This window comes from Bubalus kerabau, chromosome 1 (genome assembly GCF_029407905.1).
Source record: "Bubalus kerabau isolate K-KA32 ecotype Philippines breed swamp buffalo chromosome 1, PCC_UOA_SB_1v2, whole genome shotgun sequence".
In the NCBI taxonomy this organism is placed as follows: Eukaryota; Metazoa; Chordata; class Mammalia; order Artiodactyla; family Bovidae; genus Bubalus; species Bubalus kerabau.
Genome location: NC_073624.1, coordinates 4,434,544 through 4,453,573, shown reverse-complemented (window position 1 = coordinate 4,453,573; position 19,030 = coordinate 4,434,544). Strand labels below are relative to the sequence as shown.

Below are 19,030 nucleotides of genomic sequence, written 5' to 3'. Positions count from 1 at the left end.
TGTGCTCGCAGAGGGAGCACGGGGACCTTCCATGTGCTCCATCTGTGAGGGAAGCCCCCAAGGCGCTCTTTCAGCCCTCGGGGACCTGCGGGGCTGCGCTCACCCTCCTTCCAGACAGGAACGGGGCAATGAGCGCGCCTGGAACGGCTGTACCACGGGGCACGGGCTCGGGGCGCAGGGCTCACACAGGCAGCCTGACTCTGGAGCCACAGCCCCCGCAGGCCCTTCAGCACGAGCTCCGCCCACCCCTCGAGTAGCACGCACGTGCTGAGGGTCTGAAGCCCCTCCAGGCGGACGGCGTGGGCACCCGAGTACTGCCCACAGGAGTACTTTTTAGGGGTCGTGGTTCCCCCAGAGGTCCCACCCCAAAGTCAGAGTTACCTGTTAAAATCCGATGCAGCGGCAAAGTGACGTAGGTCAGGTGTGCATAGAGAAGGAAGTGCCCGTCCGCCCTGCTCAGCTTCAGCCAGGACCCGACAAGGGAGCGCCCCGTGCCCGACAGGGAGCGAGATCGCAGGTTGGTGGCGTTGTGCAGGTCAGCTGCAGCGGAGACAGCATGTCAGGCCCGGGCCGCGGAGCGGACCACACCTCCCACCCAGGTGACCCCTCCCCGGCCCAGCTTGACCTCCAACCTGACCGGACCTCCTCCTGACTGCCCTCCAGCCCCCTCTGCCTTCCAGCCTGACACCCCCGCCCCGGTCCTGGAGCGCCTCCCCTGTAGGCCCGGGCCTGTTGCTGTGCCGGGCCCCACGGCTGCCCGGCTCTGGTCCTCTCCCCGGAGGGGTACGGAGGTACAGCTGGGACGACCCGGCACCATCACCCGGCCGGTGGGCCACCCGGGGAGGCAGGTGGGCACTGTGGACACTTTCCCGCTGGTCTGGAAGGAGCCCAGGAGGGCGGCGCTGCCCAAGCCCACTTGAGAGCAGGTCAAGGCCTGGGCTGGGGTCTGAGGCCCCGGCCAGGGTCTCGTCCAGCAGGCCCTCTGCCTCGGTCCTGCCAATCAGGACCCTCTAAACTCCTCCAACAGCCTCTTGCCGCCCCTCTGATAAACACAGCCCTGCCCTCCCGCAGTACTGCTCCCACGGCAGGGCCCACGCACAGCAGAGAGGGGAACAGGGAGGCCTGAGGACCGAATGGATGTGATGGAGGACCGCGGAGACACCCGGGCGGAGACGCCCAGGAGGCCGCTGGATGGACGGGCCCGGGCTCGGGGAGGAGGACAGGGGAGCCCCGAGGGACACCCCGCTGGAGGCGGCAGGGCCGCAGGGCACCTCGCAGAGGGAGGGAACAGCACGCGCGCCCAGAGCCCTCCCCTCGGAGCCCCTGGAATCAGGTGCCAACTGCCGGCCACACTGAGCCCGGGGCTGGGGGCTCCCCTCGGTGGCCATCTGCTGTCTGTCCACAGCTCCACCCCGCCCAGGATGGGCTGGCACATGGCCCCCTGGCTCTCTGAATGTGCGGAAGGGAGTGAGGAGGCCCCACAGGCCGGGGGGCAGGGGAGCAGCAGGGTCACCTCCCCCGTCGTCCTCCCGGAAAAACTCCTCGCTGTCGTTGGCGGAGTGAGACTTCTTCATCTCCGTGATCCGGTTCCGCGGCCCCTTCCTCTTGAGAGATGGGGAGAAGAAGGCGGGCCGGTTGTTCCGCTCGGGGGTGGGGGGTGTGCTGAAGGAGGTTACCTGGGAACAAGGAGCATGTCACCAGGGCAGCCCGCCGACCTGGGGGGGCCCCGGCGCCCACCCATCTCCCGCCTGCAGAGCGCAGCCAGCCTGGGGCTTGGTGGGCGCTGGCCACCAGCTCCGCCCCGGGAAGAAGCCGGCTGCCCTCCTGGGGCCTCAACCGCCCCCCCAGGGTCATCGGAGCACAGAGCAAGCCTGGCTGCTCACGCGGGACGAGCACCCTCCAGGCACCAAATCCGCCGAACCTTCCCAACCACCCCTGACGTGGAAACCGGCTGAGACAGGACAGCCACCCTGGCGGGGCCAAGGTCACCCAGCAGATGGTGGCCACACTGGGGCTGCACCCCAGGTCTTCTGCCCCTAAGGCCATGCTCTTCCCTCTAATTTCTTCTCCTGGCTTTTATCTCCTGTCCCCTCTCTCCCCCAGCATCCTTCCACAGAAATGCAATGGTCAAACAGTTCACCCCTCCATCTCCTGCTCTCCTCTCTTCTAACCACACTGCCCATCACCAGCCATTCTCCACACCCACTCAGGGGAGCACGTGACCGGGTCCCTGCCCTCAAGGAGCTCACAGTCTGCCGGGAGTGGCGAGAGACCCAAAAGTTGACAACCACAGACTGAATGTTGGTTGTTAAAGACAGAAAAAAAAAGGAAGCACAGGATACAGGCGAGCACGGAGGCAAAAGGAATCAACAGCCTGGGAAATCACGAAAGGCTTCCCGGAGGAGACGCCGCTTGAGCTGGGTCTTGAAGGACGAGTAGGAGTTCGCTAGGTGAAGAAGGGGGGGAAGGGCGTTCCAGGCAGAGGGAACGTGGCCCATCTCCTCCCTCCTCCCCATGCAAACAAGAATCTGAGGAACAAGGTGAGCTGGGACTGAAACTTCGGGAGCCCCGTCAGCCTCCTCGTCATGGCTCCGACGTCCACCAGAGTCCCGGCGGCCGCTGGGCTCCAGACGGTCCTCCCACAAGCCGGGGAAGGTTTTTAGAAGATAGAAAAGCAAACACCAGAAACCACAATACACAGAGTCTGCATTTGTCATGCGCTGGTTACAAACAACCCCTCTGGGAAAGGAAGGCAGCGAGCACAGAGGCGGGGCGCCCGAGCAGCGCTGGGAGGACCCTGGCAGGCCCCGCCCCTTGACCCTAGGCCCCCCCTGCTGCTGGGGGCCAGGAGCTTTCCCAGGCACCGTCTCCTTCCCCGCCACGGCCACCCCTTTTGACAGATGGGAAGATGAAGGCCCGGACTGGTCCAGTAACCTCTCTGTGGTCACTGGGCAAACACGCGGCCAGAACTGGCACCCAGGTTTGTCCAGCCTGAGCCCAGGCCACACCGTCACGAGGGCTGTCACGCACACATTTGTTAGCCTCAGTGGGCACCTGAGGACCAAGGGGGATTAGGCTCCTTATCGCAGAGACAAACCACCTCTGTTCCCAAGACAACAGAGGCCTCTGCCCAGAATTCTCACCCATCATCACAGAAAGAGAGCGTTTGTCGTTTCTGCTCTGCTTACAAACCACATTCACTGCAGGAAACTCAAAGCGAAAAAAAGAAAGACACAACAAGAAAAAGAAAAGTGCCCCCTGACTGCCAGGAGGACGTGTGACAGTGAGCTTAGAGTGAAAGGCAGAGTGCGCACGGCTCCCCGACCTTGGGTGCGCCGGCGGGGACTCAGACTGACACGCTCAGGGGCCGTTTCTCCAGGCAGATGCCCCAGCCAGCCCCACACCCAGAGGGGCCCCTGATGCCCTGGCTCCTGAGTCCCCAACACCTCGGAAGGCGGGTGTGTGTTCACCCCATTTCCGGGTGAGCAAACTGAGGCTCAGAGAGGAGAGACCTGTCCCAGCTCATGCAGCAGCAGCGCCCGACTGTAGCCCACCCCGCAGCCCCTCCTGGAGACGCCCGGGGGGGCGCTCCTCCTTCAAGACCCCCGGTCTCCTCTGGAGCCCCCAACACGGGCAACGTGGCCGACGGGCTGGGTATTTTCTCCTGCCTGAGCCCTGGGCTTGCCCCCTGCCCACCACCCCAGAGGCTCTGGGAATAGGGCTGCCACTGAGGTCAGCTTCCCGGCCCCCGGGGAAGGACAACAGCCTAGAAAGGGCTCAGAGGCTCAGTGCTGTTGTGTGAGCCACATGGCAGGGGGCAGAGCAAGGAACCCCGGCAGGCCTGGGGCTGCCCAGCTCTGCAGACAGGAAGGCTCGGACCCGTCCATGGCTACGGCGGTTGCCAGCAGTTCTGGGGCCCAGTGACTGGTTGGCAAGCGGCCCCGGCAGAGACCAGCTGGGGGGCCCCAGGGTCTCGAGGCTCCGGCCAACCCTCCTGGAGCTCATCCGTCATCGTCCCCATCTTGCCCCCTGGAAAGGCCGCTCGGGTGCCCGCCCCCACCCAGCAGGTCCACCAAGGCGGGTGCTGGGACCCTGCTGGCTGAGCCCTGCCGCCGTGGCAGCTCGGGGTCCAGGCAGTAACCTGATGTGTGACCCCGGGCCAGTCACCTGCCCTCTCTGAACCTCGGCCTCCTCCCCAGAGGAGTGGGGACCATGACACCTACCTCTCGGGGGGGGTGGGGGGCGGGAAGGACCAGGGAGGCGGTGGGAGGCAGGCCTCAGGGAGGGGAGAGGCCCTCCCCGAGCTGTGCAGCCTTACCCGCTCATGCATGGGCGAAGCCGGGCTAGAGTCCTCCTCGGTCCCGCAGGGGGACGTGTCGCCGGTGGACACGCGGCTGACGGCCATCTCAGCGTGGCCCTTGCCCTGGGGCCCCTTCATGCGTACAAACTCCATGTTGCTGTACTTGTAGAAGCCGAACGACATCTTCTGGGCCATGCGGGCTGCCACACTCACCTGCAGGCGGGCAGGCAGGGGCATGGAGTCAGGCAGGCGGGGTGCCCGCTCCCTGGGGGCTCCAGCAGCCGGGTGACCCTCCCTCAAGAAGCCCCCGAGGGCCACCAGCCCCGCTCCGGGGAGACCCAGCCCCAGCTGACCCGGGCTCACCCACAAGGCGGGGCAGTGCCGGCACCCTGGCATCCCTGTCTGACGCCCTCTCGCCCTGACCACCACACCCTGTCCGGGGACAGAGACCACCTCCTCGTCCCCTGCCCAGGGGTCGAGAGAGGACACCCAGGGCGGAGCCCAGCGGCAGGAGGGCACCCGTCCACCTGGACTCCTCTCCCCTCAGTCCCATCTGTCGGGGACCAATAATCCCAGGAGGGTTTTCCTGGGAAGAGCCCCACGTGACCCAGGCCCCAGCCACCTAGGAGGGGCATTGGGGGTGCTGCAGGAGCTCTGGGGCGGGCCTGGTACAGCAGAGCTGGGCGAGGGCAGGGGGGGCTGCGGGGTGATCGCCCCCTGGACCCGGCCCACCCTGCACTCACTCGGTTGTCATACACCTTCTTGAGCGCCTCGTAGCGGATGGAGCCCTGAAAGATGACTCCCTGGAACGTGTTGGTCTTGTCACTGGCCACCAGCTCCACGCAGACCATCTCCCCTTCCCCCACGGTCATGTCGCTGAACACCTGGGGAGGGGGGCGCGAGGCAGACGCAGGGATGGCACCGGTCGGCTGCCCCCGGCCCCCAGCACAGCCCGGCTCCCAGCCCCCTGCCCCGCTCCTTGACCCAGGGAGGGCTGCTCGGAAACTCTCCCTTTACAGGGGAGAACACTGAGCCACAGACGTGAAGGCTTTTACCCAAGGCCCCCAGGCCTGCCACCACTCCACGGGGACCCGCGCAGCAAGGGGGACAGCCCACCCGTGGGCAGGGGCAGCGTCTACAAGGGGCTAAGGTCATAAGTGACTCTGGAACAGGAAGAGGATGTGCTACCCTCCCACTGTCCACCGGAGTGACACCAGGAAGTAGAACAGTTCACGGGGACTGTCTGGCCGCTTTCGAATGTCTTCTGCACCTCCAGCTATGGGTGTGTAGCCCACCCGCCCCAGCCCTGCCCCGGCCGTCAGGGCCTGTATGTGGGCACCAGCTCAGAAGCCTCACAGACTGCCTGCCTGCGGGGGGCGACCGCCTGCAGGGGACTGGACAGCCTGCCCCCACGAGAGTCACTGCCCACGGGGCGGGGCGGGGGGCCGTGTGCAGGCTGAGCTCTGAGGTCATCCAGACTCTGGCTTCAGTCTCAGCTCTGCTGTGGACAAGCTGTGTGAGTCTGGAGAGGGCGCTCAGCCCCCTGAACTGAGATGCTCAAGACACCAACCAAATCGAGAAGTGACTTGCAGCCCACACCCCATCCTCCGTGAGTGCTCCAGGGCCCCCATCCCCGGCCCTCACTGTGGGTGGTGGGGGGAACAGCTCCACTGCCCAGACCTCGACAGGAGGGTGGCTTGACAGGAGCCGGCAGGGTCGCCAGGGGGCGCAGCTGGCTTCCCAGCACCCGGCGTTTCCCAGTTGAGTGAGCTGCCCGGGGCCCCAGTTTTGTAACTTCCGGAGCCCAGCCCATCACAGACATCCTAGGATCCCAAGGTGGGGAGGCCTCATTTAGGGTTCGAGGGTGGTAATAACCGTCCCTCCTGCCCGGGCAGCGCTCTGCAGGACTTGATGATGCCTTCTCCCACGCGTGAGCTCTCTGATCTTTCAACCCTGACGCCCATTTTACAGATGAGAACACTAAGGCTCAGAGCCTGGTGAACTCATTTGCCCTAAGTCAAGGAAGCAGCAGGGAGAGCGGGAGCCCAGCCCTGCCCCCACCTCCTTCCTGAAAGCGTGTGAGGCCTGGGGGGTGGCTGGGGGGGAGCCAGACCAAGACAGAGCCCCCACCTCCTCGAAGCTGTCGATCATGAAGAAGATGTTGGGGTAGCTGATCTTGGACTCCTCCCCTTTGCTGTCCATGGGGTGCTTACTGGGGGACGCGAACACTTGCTGGAAAGAAAAAGATTGGAAGGGGCTGAGTGAAACCCCTACCGTGCCCTGCACCCGGGCCTGGAGCCATGTGCTGGGGTGGGGTGTGCTGTAAGGCATGGGTCGCCAGGGCCCCAGGAGCCACTGGGGAAGGAGCCGTTGGGAGGGAGGACCTGCTTCAGGGCTCCTGAGCTGGACCCAGGCCCCCAGGCCGCAGGGAAATTCTGGGGTCAGCCTCCCCTCGGGGCAGGGCAGCGGGAGGGGGACCCCTGGGCGCCCGCGGGCTCACCTGGGACCTCTTCCTGTGGATGTGGATGTCCCCGCCATCGGCTCGTGTGCACACAGCACAGGTCACCATGTAGTCCAGCTGGAAGGGATGCGGGACAGGGGAGTTCAGGGGTCCGCTGTGCCCGGGGCCTTCGAGCACCCCGCCCCCACGCCGGGAGCCCTGCCCATCGCGCCCGGTACCTTCTGCAGGATGAGGTTCAGGCAGACGCTCTCCTCCCAGTCGATGTCCGGGTCTCCGAGGCCCGGCAGCTTCTTGGAGTCCCGCCGGTACACCTCCACCTCCACCTCGGGCTCGGCCTCCGCCAGCTGTGAGGCCCAGGGCAGAGGTGAGTCCCAGCACCCCCGCCCCCGCCCCGGGGGCATCCTCTCCTCCCTGGCCGCTCCCACGCGGGGCGTGGGCTCCAATCTCCCTCCTGGGTTCTCTGGCTTCGCGACCCCGGGGGCTCATCAAGAAGCCAGCCTCCCACCGAGCTCATCCTTTGGGCCCCCCAGCAGGGCAGGGGATCCCAGCATCCTGGCCCAGCCCACAGGCGGCCAGTCCAGCCAGCCACCCTCTATACCGGCGGAGCGCGCAGAAGGCCCTCGGGTTGCTACGGCAACTGGGTACCAGCTCCTCGGCCGGATGAGGAGGGGGCGGGAGGCAGCCGGGCTTGCCGCAGAGAGCCCGCAGTGCGCAGGCCCTGCAGCAGCGCCCACGGCGCGCCGGCCAGGGGCTTTCCTTTCTGCTCTTCAAAGCAGAGGCGGGCAGGGAGGCTGCGCGGGAGCAGCTGTGTGGTCTCCCTCCTTCCCCGCCCTGTCCACCTCGCACCTCCAGACCCGTGGGGTCTCCCCCGCCGCGCCGCCCGCCTGCTGCCCTTCAGACACCGCAGACCCACCCCGGCAGGGCCTGTCGTGCGTGTGCTCGCTTGCCCCTCCCCACAAATGTCCTCCGTCCACCGTCATCCCCTCGCTCTGACCTACAACATTCCGGCCAGATGCTGCCTCCTCCTCTCTGTGGGTCCCCAGCCACCCCATTCCTCCCACCATCACAGCACCAACCGTTCCACGTGCCACTGGCCACACCGTCAGTCCCAGCAGACCGGGCCGGGGGCAGGGGTGTGGGGGAGTGCTCCCTGAGGCCCCAGCCAAGGCTGAGTCATCTTGTCCTCCCAGTGCTGGGAGAGAAGGGCCTGCAGAGGGCTCTGGGCAGGGGTGCAATGGAACGTTCCAGCATGCGCATAGTTAGACTGCCACACGCTCCCAAACTCGGGCTCCCCTCATTGCCCTTGTCAACACCGCCCCAGCCCAGCCTTCAGGGGACCTCACACACAGACTCAGGCCTCCGGCTCCAAAACTGCTCAGGCCTGAGTCCAGGGTTCTCTCCCAGAGAGGAGCCAGCACTTGCAGCTTCCTTTCACCTCCCTGCCCGGCCACTCTGGGAGTGCACAAAGCTGACCCCTCCTGAGCCCCGCCTGCCCACTGGAGCAGTCAAGGCCAGGTCGGCTAAGAAAACCCTCCCTGACCAGAGCTGGGGCCTCTCCAGGCACCAACATTCAAGGCACGACCGCATCTCAGGTACACTCAGTCCTTACTGTCGCCTCTGGTCTCAACACGCTGCCTCTAAACAACCACCAAGATTTTGCAAAAAAAAAAAAAAATCTGAAACTTAAACCTCAGCAGACGGTCAGGCCCACTGCTCAGCCACCGGCCCCTCCGCCGGGACCACCTCTGCCCTTCCTTCAAGACCCACCTCACTCAGGTGGCCTCCGCTGACCACTCCCCTCCCTTCTGGTCACTATAGTGACCCAGACTGTGTACACATGGCTCTGCGTGATGCACTTCAGGGTCCCAGTGTCCACTGGCCCCAGTGACAACCCGGTCACACGGCCAGCCGCTGCAGACTCCAGATGGTCACCAGAGCACCCTGGCCCACCCCCAGGTCTTCCCGCCTGTCACGCAGCTGGACCGGACCAGCCATTTGGCTGCAGGCACGCAGGCCACCATGTCTCCTTTGCAGCAGGCACCAGGCCTGTCTGTTTGCAGAAAGCCCGTCCTGCACGATCAGGCTCAAAGAGCAGGCGCAGGGCAGGGAAGGCATGAGCCCCGGCCACCAAGCCCCAGCCCGGGGTCACAAGCGCTGGGCAGGCATGCTGCAAAAACCCGTCTCCACTTCCCGAGGCGCTTTTGTGTTTAAATGAAAACAACGCCTTTGTATGTTTGGCATACAGGTTGCTTCAATATTTTACAAAACACTAAATAAAGCTTCTGAAAGACATGCAAAGCTTGTTCTATTAACTTGTCGACTGAAACTTAGTGGATTAAATATCGGAGATGACTCAAGTCACCTGCGCGCCTTTGGTCTCTTCTGTAAAATAGGGATAACAACCCTTGTCCTGTCCAGTTGCTGGGAAGACATGGGAGATGGGAGAGGCAGAGAGCTGAGCCCCTGTCGGGGGTGAGGTGAGGGCTCGGGGGCTGGCAGGCATCACCACCATCACCAAGCCAGGTCACCTGCCCACGGTCAGGCTGGACCCAGCCTCTGGAGTCAACGTCTTTGCTCTCCTGTTTACTTACTAAGGATGAGATGCCCGCCAGACCACCCAGCCTCTGGACGTGTCTCCTCCAAGGCACTGTAGCGATACTCATCGCCACCTTCCGGGCTCTTGGGGAAGCTCAGTAATAATACCCACATGAGGCCCGCGCATCCCACCACGGGACACGTGTGACCGTCCCCGCCCAGCTCCTGGCACCTGGCGGGCGCTGAATGAACACCGCGTTCCCCTCCTAACACGCGCGAGGAGGACTGCAGACCCCCGGCCCACAAGCCTGCGGACCCGGTTGTGGGGGCGGCGCCGGGCGCTCACCTTCCGCCCGTCCAGGGCGCCCTCGCTGCCTGCGAACGCCAGCTTCCGGCGCACGTAGAAGAGCATGTCGTCCTGGCGCGGGGCCCACTTCTCCATGAAGTAGGTGGAGAACATCCACGTCCAGAAGACGATGCGGTCGTCCTTGAAGCACCCTGCGCAGGGAGACCAGAGGGGAAGTGGGGGGGGCACTGTGAGCGGCCTGGGCCGAGCCCCGGCCCCGCGCCCTGCCCCCCGCAGACCTCCGCGATGTGCGGAGCCCCAGCCCCACGGGGCGCCCGCAGAGGCCCCAGGGCACCTCCCCGGGAGGCCCCGAGCCCCGCAGCACCGCGGACTCCAGCCCCAGGATGAATCAGCAGCATCGCACGGGGAAGGGAAGCCTGGATCTGAGAGAAGGCTCGGCAGGCTGTCTGGCAGGGAGCCCCAAGGGCTCAGGAGGGGAGATCCATCCATCTCCGGCGGGGCACCTCCCTCCCCATCCCCACCCCCACCCCGGGAATCTGACTTAAAGGGACAGCTGCCCCTCTGCCTGCCGGGCTCAGCTGCAGGCAGGAGGGAGGCAGGCTTCCAGCACGCCGGGCTGACTCTGCTTCTTATTACCGACAGTATTTCTTCCTGATACCTAGATCGTTATGGTCCTCTTTCCCACGCAAGGAGCCCACAGGCTCCAGTAGGAAGGCTGAGAGGTTCCGCTCCAGCTCTGCACTAGCTGTGTGACCGCGGGCCAGCCCAGGGACCGCTCTGATCCCCAGCTTCCTGGGGGTGAAGGCAGACACCGCAGACGTGACTGGCCCACGGGACCTAGACAAGGTGGGCGTCTGGACAGACCTGATGGAACCACAAGATGTGCAGCAGAGCTATCGCTTGGAAACCCGAGATACTTCATTGTTGCTGGTTTCTTTCCCTCTTCTCCCGAAGCGACTTCATCACCCTAAGTCCTTGCATTTGTCTTCTGGAACCCGTGGAGGCGGGACCCTCGGGGCCTCACAAGTGGTCAGACCCCCTGGCCTGCAGCCCACACCCGCTCCTCCAGGGCATTGTGGGGATGGGGGGTGAGGAGGGGCTCAGCCCTCAGGCCCTGGAGTTTTGAACACCCCGGCCCTGTTTACATCAGCTCTCCGACACAGGCTCCCGCCCTCTGCGCCCAGGGGGTCCGCAGCCCACCCAGGCCCACACCCTGGCTGGCTCCCACGGAAGGAAAACAGAAGGGGGTCTCATCAGTCAGGGGCCCAGGCGGGCGAGCCTTATCAAGACAAAGGTCACCCATCAGCTTCGGGGGCAAAGGCCAGGAGAGACCCCCAGACTGACCCCTGTGACAACAGGCAGTGCCCAACTCACACCCCTAAAGCCCTCTGCACAAAATCAAGCGGTGGCGGGGGTGGTGGGCGCGTTCTTCCTAACAAAACAAGAACTCTCCCGGGACAGTTTATCTCAGCTCCTTCTGAGCCCCCAGCCCAGCAGAAGGCCTTCTAGACTCAACGCTCCAAGACTGCCCACACCCACTGCTTCCTGGTCCCTCGGAGGTGCTACGGCAGCCGCTGTGGTCTCCACACGCAGTGGGTCAGGGCTCCGAACCCCGCCACCTGCCACAGTGAGCCAAGTTCCCCATCCACGTCACTCAGGCGCAGGAGCATACGCCCTTGGGCGATCTCTTTATTCTGCAAGCAGAAGGAGCCTGGTGGTACCCACGGCACCAGGTGGGCAGCCACGGTTCTTCCTGCACTTGCCATATTGAGCCCCTGCCAGAGCCGTGTGGGCCGTCTCACTGAACTTTGCCCACAGCCTGTTACAGCTGCTGCCTGGTTTCACATGAGAAGAGACTGACTCTCAGGAGTCAGAAAAAGGGGCCCAAGATCCCAGAGCTAGAAACTGCTGAGTCCTCAGACCTGTCACACCAGACACACGCACACACTCAGGCTCTCGGAAAATGCAGTGCGATGGACCCAGATAATGAACGCAAAGCGCTCAGCAGGCAGCTGGCAGCCCCAGGTTCTGACAAGGGAAGGTCCTTGGGTTTGGGGGTGGGGGGGGTCCTGCGTGCAGGACTGGCGTGCTGGAAACGGCACAAAATACATGCCAACGTGCTCTCCAGGGTTCCACGTGCCGCCAGGCCTGTCCCAGCAGGTCCGCACAAGGGGTCCCATTTCCCTGGTGTAAATGCTGAGCGATCGCTTTCTTCACAGCCCATCCGGCCCAGTTAGCGAGGGAGCTGCAGCACTCTGCCTGCCCGTGTCCCCCCGACACAGGGGCTCGTGGGGTCCAGCCAGAAGGTCACCCTGTGCCGGTGCCCGCATCCTCGACAGGCCGCTCCCGAACCACCGGCCCACCGCCTGGATGCTTCTCCCAGAAACTGCCGGCAGCCCCGCGGCCGTCAGAGAGCCTGGCGGGCACCACACCCAGGTCCTTCCCCTCCCAGGGTGGCGGGGGCCAGCTCCCCTGGAATGCATCCATGGCCCCATCCACTCTCACCCCTGAGTCCGCCCCCCACACCACAGCTACAGGATCTGTATTTAAAGTCGGCTCCTGTCCCCCTTCAAACCTTCCCGTGGAATTCAGAATGAAAGCCAAAGTTCTAAGAAAACTCCCTGTGGCAGCCCCTCCCCTCGCCACTCACCAGCCCTGCTGGCCTCCTGGGGTTGCCCGCCCCTCTACCCTGGAGCCTTTACACAGGGGGCTCCTTCCTGCCATTCCTGCTGCAGCGCAGATGGCTCTCCTGTCTTCAGGGAACCGCTTCAGACCCCACATTAAACGTGTTGGAGGTGCTCCCCTTCCTCCTCACCTTGTTTTACCGCCATCACTGTGGGGTTTCACGACTGTCCCCCGCTGCACAAATGCCTCCCCAGAGTAGGGACCTGCCTGGATGACCATCTGAGTGTAGTGCCCAGAACAGAGTCAGGCACACAGCAGGCACTCAATAAATGCTGCGCGAATAAACGGATTGGCCCAACTTAACAGGAGACGAACTCAGGGAGGTGGGTGCCTTGCCCAGGTGCCCACAGCACAGATGTGGCCCAGCCACTGTCCACCCGAGGCCTGGGTACCCCACACAGGACACAGGGTGCGAACATGCCCTTTTCTTTCCATCACAAGGGCCCTGACCCAAGAAAAACCTTCAAAGAAGCCCCAAGACCACACACAACACAAGGGCCGAAGCGCCCCTGACTCAGATCGCCCAGGGCTCAAAGCGGTGACTCCATGGGCAGGTGGCCCAGCCACCTGCTGAGAAGGCACCTGGGCACCCAGACAGGGCCCTCCCCACCCGTCTTCCCGAGCATCTGCAGCCCCTGCCTGCCCCTCACGTGCGGGTGGGGAGACCCAGCGCTAACCTCTGAAAGGAACAAGGGGCTGGGAGTTCGCTGCAGACATCACACAGATGTTATCACTAGCGTAGCACTATTTCAGTACCAATGACAAACTCAGGAGGAAGAAAACTACTCTGTCGGGGAGCCCCCTCATACCCTGCCTGTCACCAGTGAGACGCCAGAACCATTGCCAAGAGTGGTTGTGGGCACCACACCCAGAGACGCAGCGGGACAGACAGGTGGGACAGTCAGGCAGAGGCCAGACCAGGGACACTCAGGATAAAGCAAGAAGAGAGATCACGAAAGTCAAGACCCGCCTGCCACCCCGAACACTCAAAATTCCCTTTATGCCCAAGAGAGGCACAGCTGAAATCAAAGGGAACATGAAAACCAGGGGAGCGCAAGTCACAATAAATAACTGCCTGTATGTAAAGAATTCACAGCATAACAAGTTACGAAAGAAAATGCGCAAGACCGCAATAGATAAATGAGTGAAATACCCAAACAGGTAACTACCGAAAAGGAAACAGACCCACTTGGCAAAATGTGGGAAAATATTAATCTCACTAGCAATTAAAAAAAAAAAATCACACTGAAAGAACAAGTTGTCATATTTAAGAAGCAAATTTGCCTTTTATAAAAATAAGCAGGGGACTTCCCTGGTGGTCCAGTGGTTAAAAATCCACCTGTGAATGCAGGGAACATGGGGTCAGTCCCCGGTCCGGGAACTAAGACCCCCACCTGCTGCGAGGCAACCAAGCCCGCGTGCCACGGCTGCTGAGGCTCGGGGCCACAGCCCGTGTCTGCAACAGGAGAAACCTGTGCCCTGCAACTGCGGACTAACCCCCGCCCGCCGCAGTAGGAAAAGCTCTCACACAGCAACGAAGACCCAGCACGGCCAAAAAACTAGAAAGAAAAGAAGAAACAATCATTTAGGAAAACTGACAGATTTTATAAAGCTAAACATGTGTTTACCGGCGATTGAGCCATTTCCAGGTTCTTGCCCAAGAGATACGAAGCACGTGTCTGCAGACACCGGTACACAAACGTTCACAGATGCTGTGTTCCTAAATAAACCCAAACTGGGAACCAGGAGGGGACACTTACGGAGCGTGGCGTAGCCACTGAGTGGCCTGATACTGGCGATGAGAACAGACTACCGATCGACACAGCACCGAGGATAAATCTTGGAACCATCACGCTGAGTGAAGAAGTCAGACGTAGGAAAACAGCTACATATGGAAAGGCCACATTCACAGGATGCTTCAGAAAAGGCAAAACCAGAGGCACAGACAGCAGCCTGGCGGTCGCCCCGGACGTGCCAGGCATTGATGCTGGTGCCTTCCCAGCCATCAAAACTCGTCCAGTTGCTTACTTGACACGGACACAGTTTATTTGACATAAACCATACTCCGGTAAAGGAGATAAAAAGCTATGACGACCAAAGCTGGCAAGAACACTTTGAACTGGGAGCTCTTGTGAGAGAAGAAAAATTACTGTGTCCTTTGTGGAAGCCAAACAAGCATCTTCCTGCTTATGTGACTCTATCTTATGGCAAAGAAAAAAATGGGAATAAGGAAGTGCCTTATGCACAAAGACATTCCATGTGTATTAATGACAGCAAATAATACAGCAGTAGTCATAACAGTTAGGAGGAAAAGAAAATAATATTCAGTAATCACTCACGTTTAATCTCGGTAGATTGTGCTGTGTGTACTAAATCGAATTGTCATCACACTTTTAAAGGATGAGGTGAAGACGAGCAGACAAGACACTCATGACACGAAAGGCATGTGACACAGCACCTGCCCAAAGAGCAGAGGCTCACACCCTGACCACAGCTGCTATGCCACGCGGAGCCCCGGCCACACACACCGGCGGAGACACATACGCCTGACGGAAACAGGCACCCCCGATGGAGACATGCACCCCCAATGGAGACACGCACCCCCGATGGGAGACACGCACCCCCAGTGGAGACACGCACCCCCAATGGGAGACACGCACCCCCACGGGGACACACACCCCCAACGGGGACACACACCCCCAACACACACAGGCACCCCCGACGGAGACACGCACCCCTGATGGAACACGTCCCCCTGATGGAGACACGCACCCTCGACGGAGACACGCACCCTCGACGGAGACAGGAACATGAAACATGTACACTTGATGGAAACACATACACCTGAATGGCAGGAGCTGCTGAACCTGGCAGGACACATGCTTTTTTTTTTTTTTCACCTTTCATACTTTTAATAGTAAGATGATACCACTTTTGCCCATGAATGTATGACTTCTGATGAGTGTCATAAAGCTAATTAAAGAGAGAGAGGGAGACGGGGGTGGAGAAGGGGCTCCCTGTCTTCAGAGGGAGCAGAAGAGGGAGGGAGAGGAGACAGTCCAAGTCCAAACTAGGAAGGGTCAAGGTCAGGGTGAGGGCTCAGACTGGTGGAGGCGCAGCGCAGTGTTAGGCTTTGCAGCCAGACGACCTGAGCTCAGGTCCTAGCTCTCTGCTCCTCCCCATCTGGGTGATCGGTTCACTGAACCCCTGGGGACCCCAGAGAGTCCCTCTGTCAGAGGGGTCTAACCTGCCACTCTCCTGGAACCAGTGGTGAGGTCGGGGGTGGGGAGAGGGGCCATTGTGGAAAGTCCTCTGCATGCTGTAAAGCTCTGTCCTCGTGTGTATTTGTGGGGGCCTCCACACTGCTGCCCTGCACATCTGGCTTGCTCAGATGAGGTGATGACTCCCCAACCGGCCAGTGTCCCTGAACCACGCGATGTGCTAATCGGATGAACAGACAGACACAGGGTGGCTGGCCAGTGCTGTGGAATCAGTTTCAGCTCTTTCTTTCACAGGTGAGCCGCTTTCTCGCTGCATCCTGTCCCAAAGCCTGTCCACCAAGACGTGCCCTGGGTCAGAAGCCCCGGGAGCCGCCAGGCCAGCAGAGCTCCCTCAACTCCAGGGCTCTGTCCGGCCCAAGGTCAGCAGGCTTCTGGCCCCAGAATCCGCTCAGCCCCGGACGCGGAGCAGCACCACGGACAGCTCGCACCCACCGCCGCCTTCCCCGTGGGGCCATCCGTGCTGACTGTGGTCCTAGCCCTCGTCCATCAAGTGGCCACAGACGCTGACGTGGCAAATACCGAGCCACTGCTCCTACAGAAGTACAGGGTTGCGCTCCTGCAAGCCTCTGGTTGCGTTTCCATCAAATGATCTATACATTATCTTGCGCTATGTGTGTGTGTACAGTTGGGTCATTAACACTCAACTCCAGGCCACCAGCACTCTAACTTGTGCCTGGATGAAGCTTATCTAACATGTATATTCTCCATAAGGCCCATCTCAGCCTTCTTTTGCTCAGGACTAGACACTTCAGCGTTACGCTCAGGGGCCACTCCAAATGGCAAAATCACCACCAGAAAGCACGACATGCAAATACGTGGCACTAAATAGACCTCGAGGATGAGACGATTGGATGGCGTCACCAACTCAATGGACATGAGTGTGAGCAAACTCCGGGAGATAGTGAAGGGCAGGAAGGCCTGCTGTGCTGCAGTCCACGGGGGCACAAAGAATCAGCCTCGACTGATCAACTGAACAACCACCAAAGAGACCACAGAAAGGATGAGCTGCGACAAGGAGGCAGGGGTCTTCTTGTTGAACCTCAGCTGTGACCATGCACCCCGGGTGACTCAAAGTTTCCCACCACTTTGCACACATCTGCAATTAACCACAAAAGCACCCAAGGTACTGACTGTGTGGTGATGGATAAATTTCAGTGAGTAGCTAAATCCGTAAATACAGAATCCGTGAATACGGAGCAAGGGCCGTATCACAAAGTCTGGGATCTGCCAGCTCCAAATGGGACTATGGGATCCAGCCTCCCCCCTGCCTGCAGTGAGTGACCTGCTTTCATAAGTCACCATCTTTGAACTTCAGGCCTACAGAGTCCTTTATAGACTAGTGGCTCTGGGGAAGCGTGGAAGAGGGCACGCCGCTGTGCAAGGACTGAACCTGAGCCACCCGTGCCCAGCTCCATGCTCTCCCGCCACCCCGCCACAGATTGTCCACTTCATTCTGCAAGACACTGAATGGGGTACGTAACCATGCCAACAGCTCAACAGTACTGACAATGATGATGGCTCATGCTTGCCTGCACTCTACAGCTTATGGGGCTTCCCAGCTGGTGCTAGTGGTAAAGAACCCACCTGCCAATGCAGGAGACCTAACAGATGCGGGTTCAATCCCTGGGTCAGGACGATCCCCTGGAGGAGGGAATGGCAAACCACTCCAGTACTCTTGCCTGGAGAATCCCATGGACAGAGGATCGTGGTGAGCTATAGCCCATGGGGTTGCAAGGAGCTGGGCACGACTGAAGCGACTTAGCACGCACTACAGTTTATAAAGTCCATTCCCCTGTGACCTCTCCAGATCGCCATGGCAACTTGATAAGGTGGGATCAGTTCAGTTCAGTCTCTCAGTTGTGTCTGACTCTTTGAGACCCCGAGGACCGCAGCACGCCAGGCCTCCCTGTCCATCACCAACTCCTGGAGTTCACTCAAACTCGTGTCCATTGAGTCAGTGATACCATCTCATCCTCTGTCATCCCCTTCTCCTCCTGCCTTCAATCTTTCCCAGCAACAGGGTCTTTTCAAATGAGTCAGCTCTTCGCATCAGGTGGCCAAAGTATTGGAGTTTCAACTTCACCTTCCAATGAACACCCAGGATTGATCTTCTTTAGCATGGACTGGTTGGATCTCCTTGCAGACCAAGGGACTCTAGAGAGTCTTCTCCAACACCACAGTTCAAAAGCATCAATTCTTCAGCACTCAGCTTTCTTTATAGTCACACTCTCACATCCATACATGACCACTGGAAAAACCATAGCCTTGACTAGATGGACCTTTGTTGACAGTGTAATGTCTCTGCTTCTTAATATGCTGTCTAGATCAGTCATAACTTTCCTTCCAAGGAGTAAGCGTCTTTTAATTTCATGGCTGCAGTCACCATCTGCAGTGATTTTGGAGCTCCCCAAAATAAAGTCTGTCACTGTTTCCACTGTTTCCCCATCTATTTCCCATGAAGTGATGGGGCCAGATGCCATGATGAATGTTGAGCTTTAAGCCAACTTTTTCACTCTGCTCTTTCACTTTCATCAAGAGGCTCTTTAATTCTTCACTTTCTGCCATCAGGATAGTGTCATCTGCATAGCTGAGATTATTGATATTTCTCCCGGCAATCTTGATTCCAGCTTGTGCTTCATCCAGCCCAGCATTTCTCATGATGTACTCTGCATAGAAGTTAAATAAGCAGGGTGACAATATACAGCCTAGATGTACTCCTTTTCCTATTTGGAACTAGTCTGTTGTTCCATGTCCAGTTCTAACTGTTGCTTCTAACTGATAAGGTGGGATAACCTGAGCTTAAAAAATCCTCAGGCTTCAGTTTAAAGATAAGGCCACAGAAGCTTGGGAATCCAGTAGCTCAAGAGCTTCTGAGGCTCAAACCCAGCCCCTCCTACTCTTTCCAAGACCCCGGGCCTGGGGTCTTCCAGCCACTGTATAATGAGGACACTGAAAGGTCGCTGGTGAGCAACCAAGAAATCGACTCAGGCTTCCAAACCTTCCCACTGCACATCTGAGACCCCAGCAGCTCTGTCCTACAGCCTCCCTCGAGATTAGAGCTAACCCCAGGTGCTCAGAACAGGTGCCTCCTCAACACTCAGTGGATGAACATGCTGTTGCTACTATTAATAACTTGGAATTATCTCTCACTAACCAGAGCTTTGGAATAGTCATGAACTGGATTTCAGGAGGCATTCCTTGAAAACCACCCCAGTCCTTCTCCAGACCAGTAAACCACACAGGTGAAACAAGCTATGGTAACTCAGTACTTAAAACAGTTTACAGCCGTTAAAAATGATGGTCATGGTGGTCCAGTGGTTAGGACTCTTCGCTTCCACTGCAGGGAAGCGCAGGTTCAATCCCTGGTTGGGGAACTAAGATCCTGCAAGCTGCACGGCAAGGCCAAAAAAGAAAGAAATCATGGGCATGTATTACAATAAAGAAAACTGCCCCAGAGCTAC

The 19,030-nt window shown here is 60.0% G+C and overlaps 1 protein-coding gene across 2 annotated transcripts in view; it reads right to left on the bottom strand.

The window, feature by feature from the left end:
* The window catches only part of KIAA0930 (KIAA0930 ortholog), a 41,907-nt gene that overhangs the window by 4,508 nt on the left and 18,369 nt on the right, over positions 1-19,030 (bottom strand). The window contains exons 1-9 of one of the 2 annotated variants that reach the window (XM_055564115.1): positions 10,007-10,093; positions 9,643-9,794; positions 6,980-7,105; positions 6,801-6,878; positions 6,431-6,532; positions 5,044-5,184; positions 4,319-4,513; positions 1,514-1,676; positions 382-540 (exon numbers count right to left, since the gene is read on the bottom strand). In XM_055564115.1, coding sequence (XP_055420090.1) covers positions 382-540; positions 1,514-1,676; positions 4,319-4,513; positions 5,044-5,184; positions 6,431-6,532; positions 6,801-6,878; positions 6,980-7,105; positions 9,643-9,756 — 1,078 coding nt within the window. In that variant the 5' untranslated portion in view covers positions 9,757-9,794; positions 10,007-10,093. Of the gene's footprint in view, positions 1-381; positions 541-1,513; positions 1,677-4,318; positions 4,514-5,043; positions 5,185-6,430; positions 6,533-6,800; positions 6,879-6,979; positions 7,106-9,642; positions 9,795-10,006; positions 10,094-19,030 lie in introns of those variants that run through there. The other variant, XM_055564053.1, reaches the window with a different exon arrangement.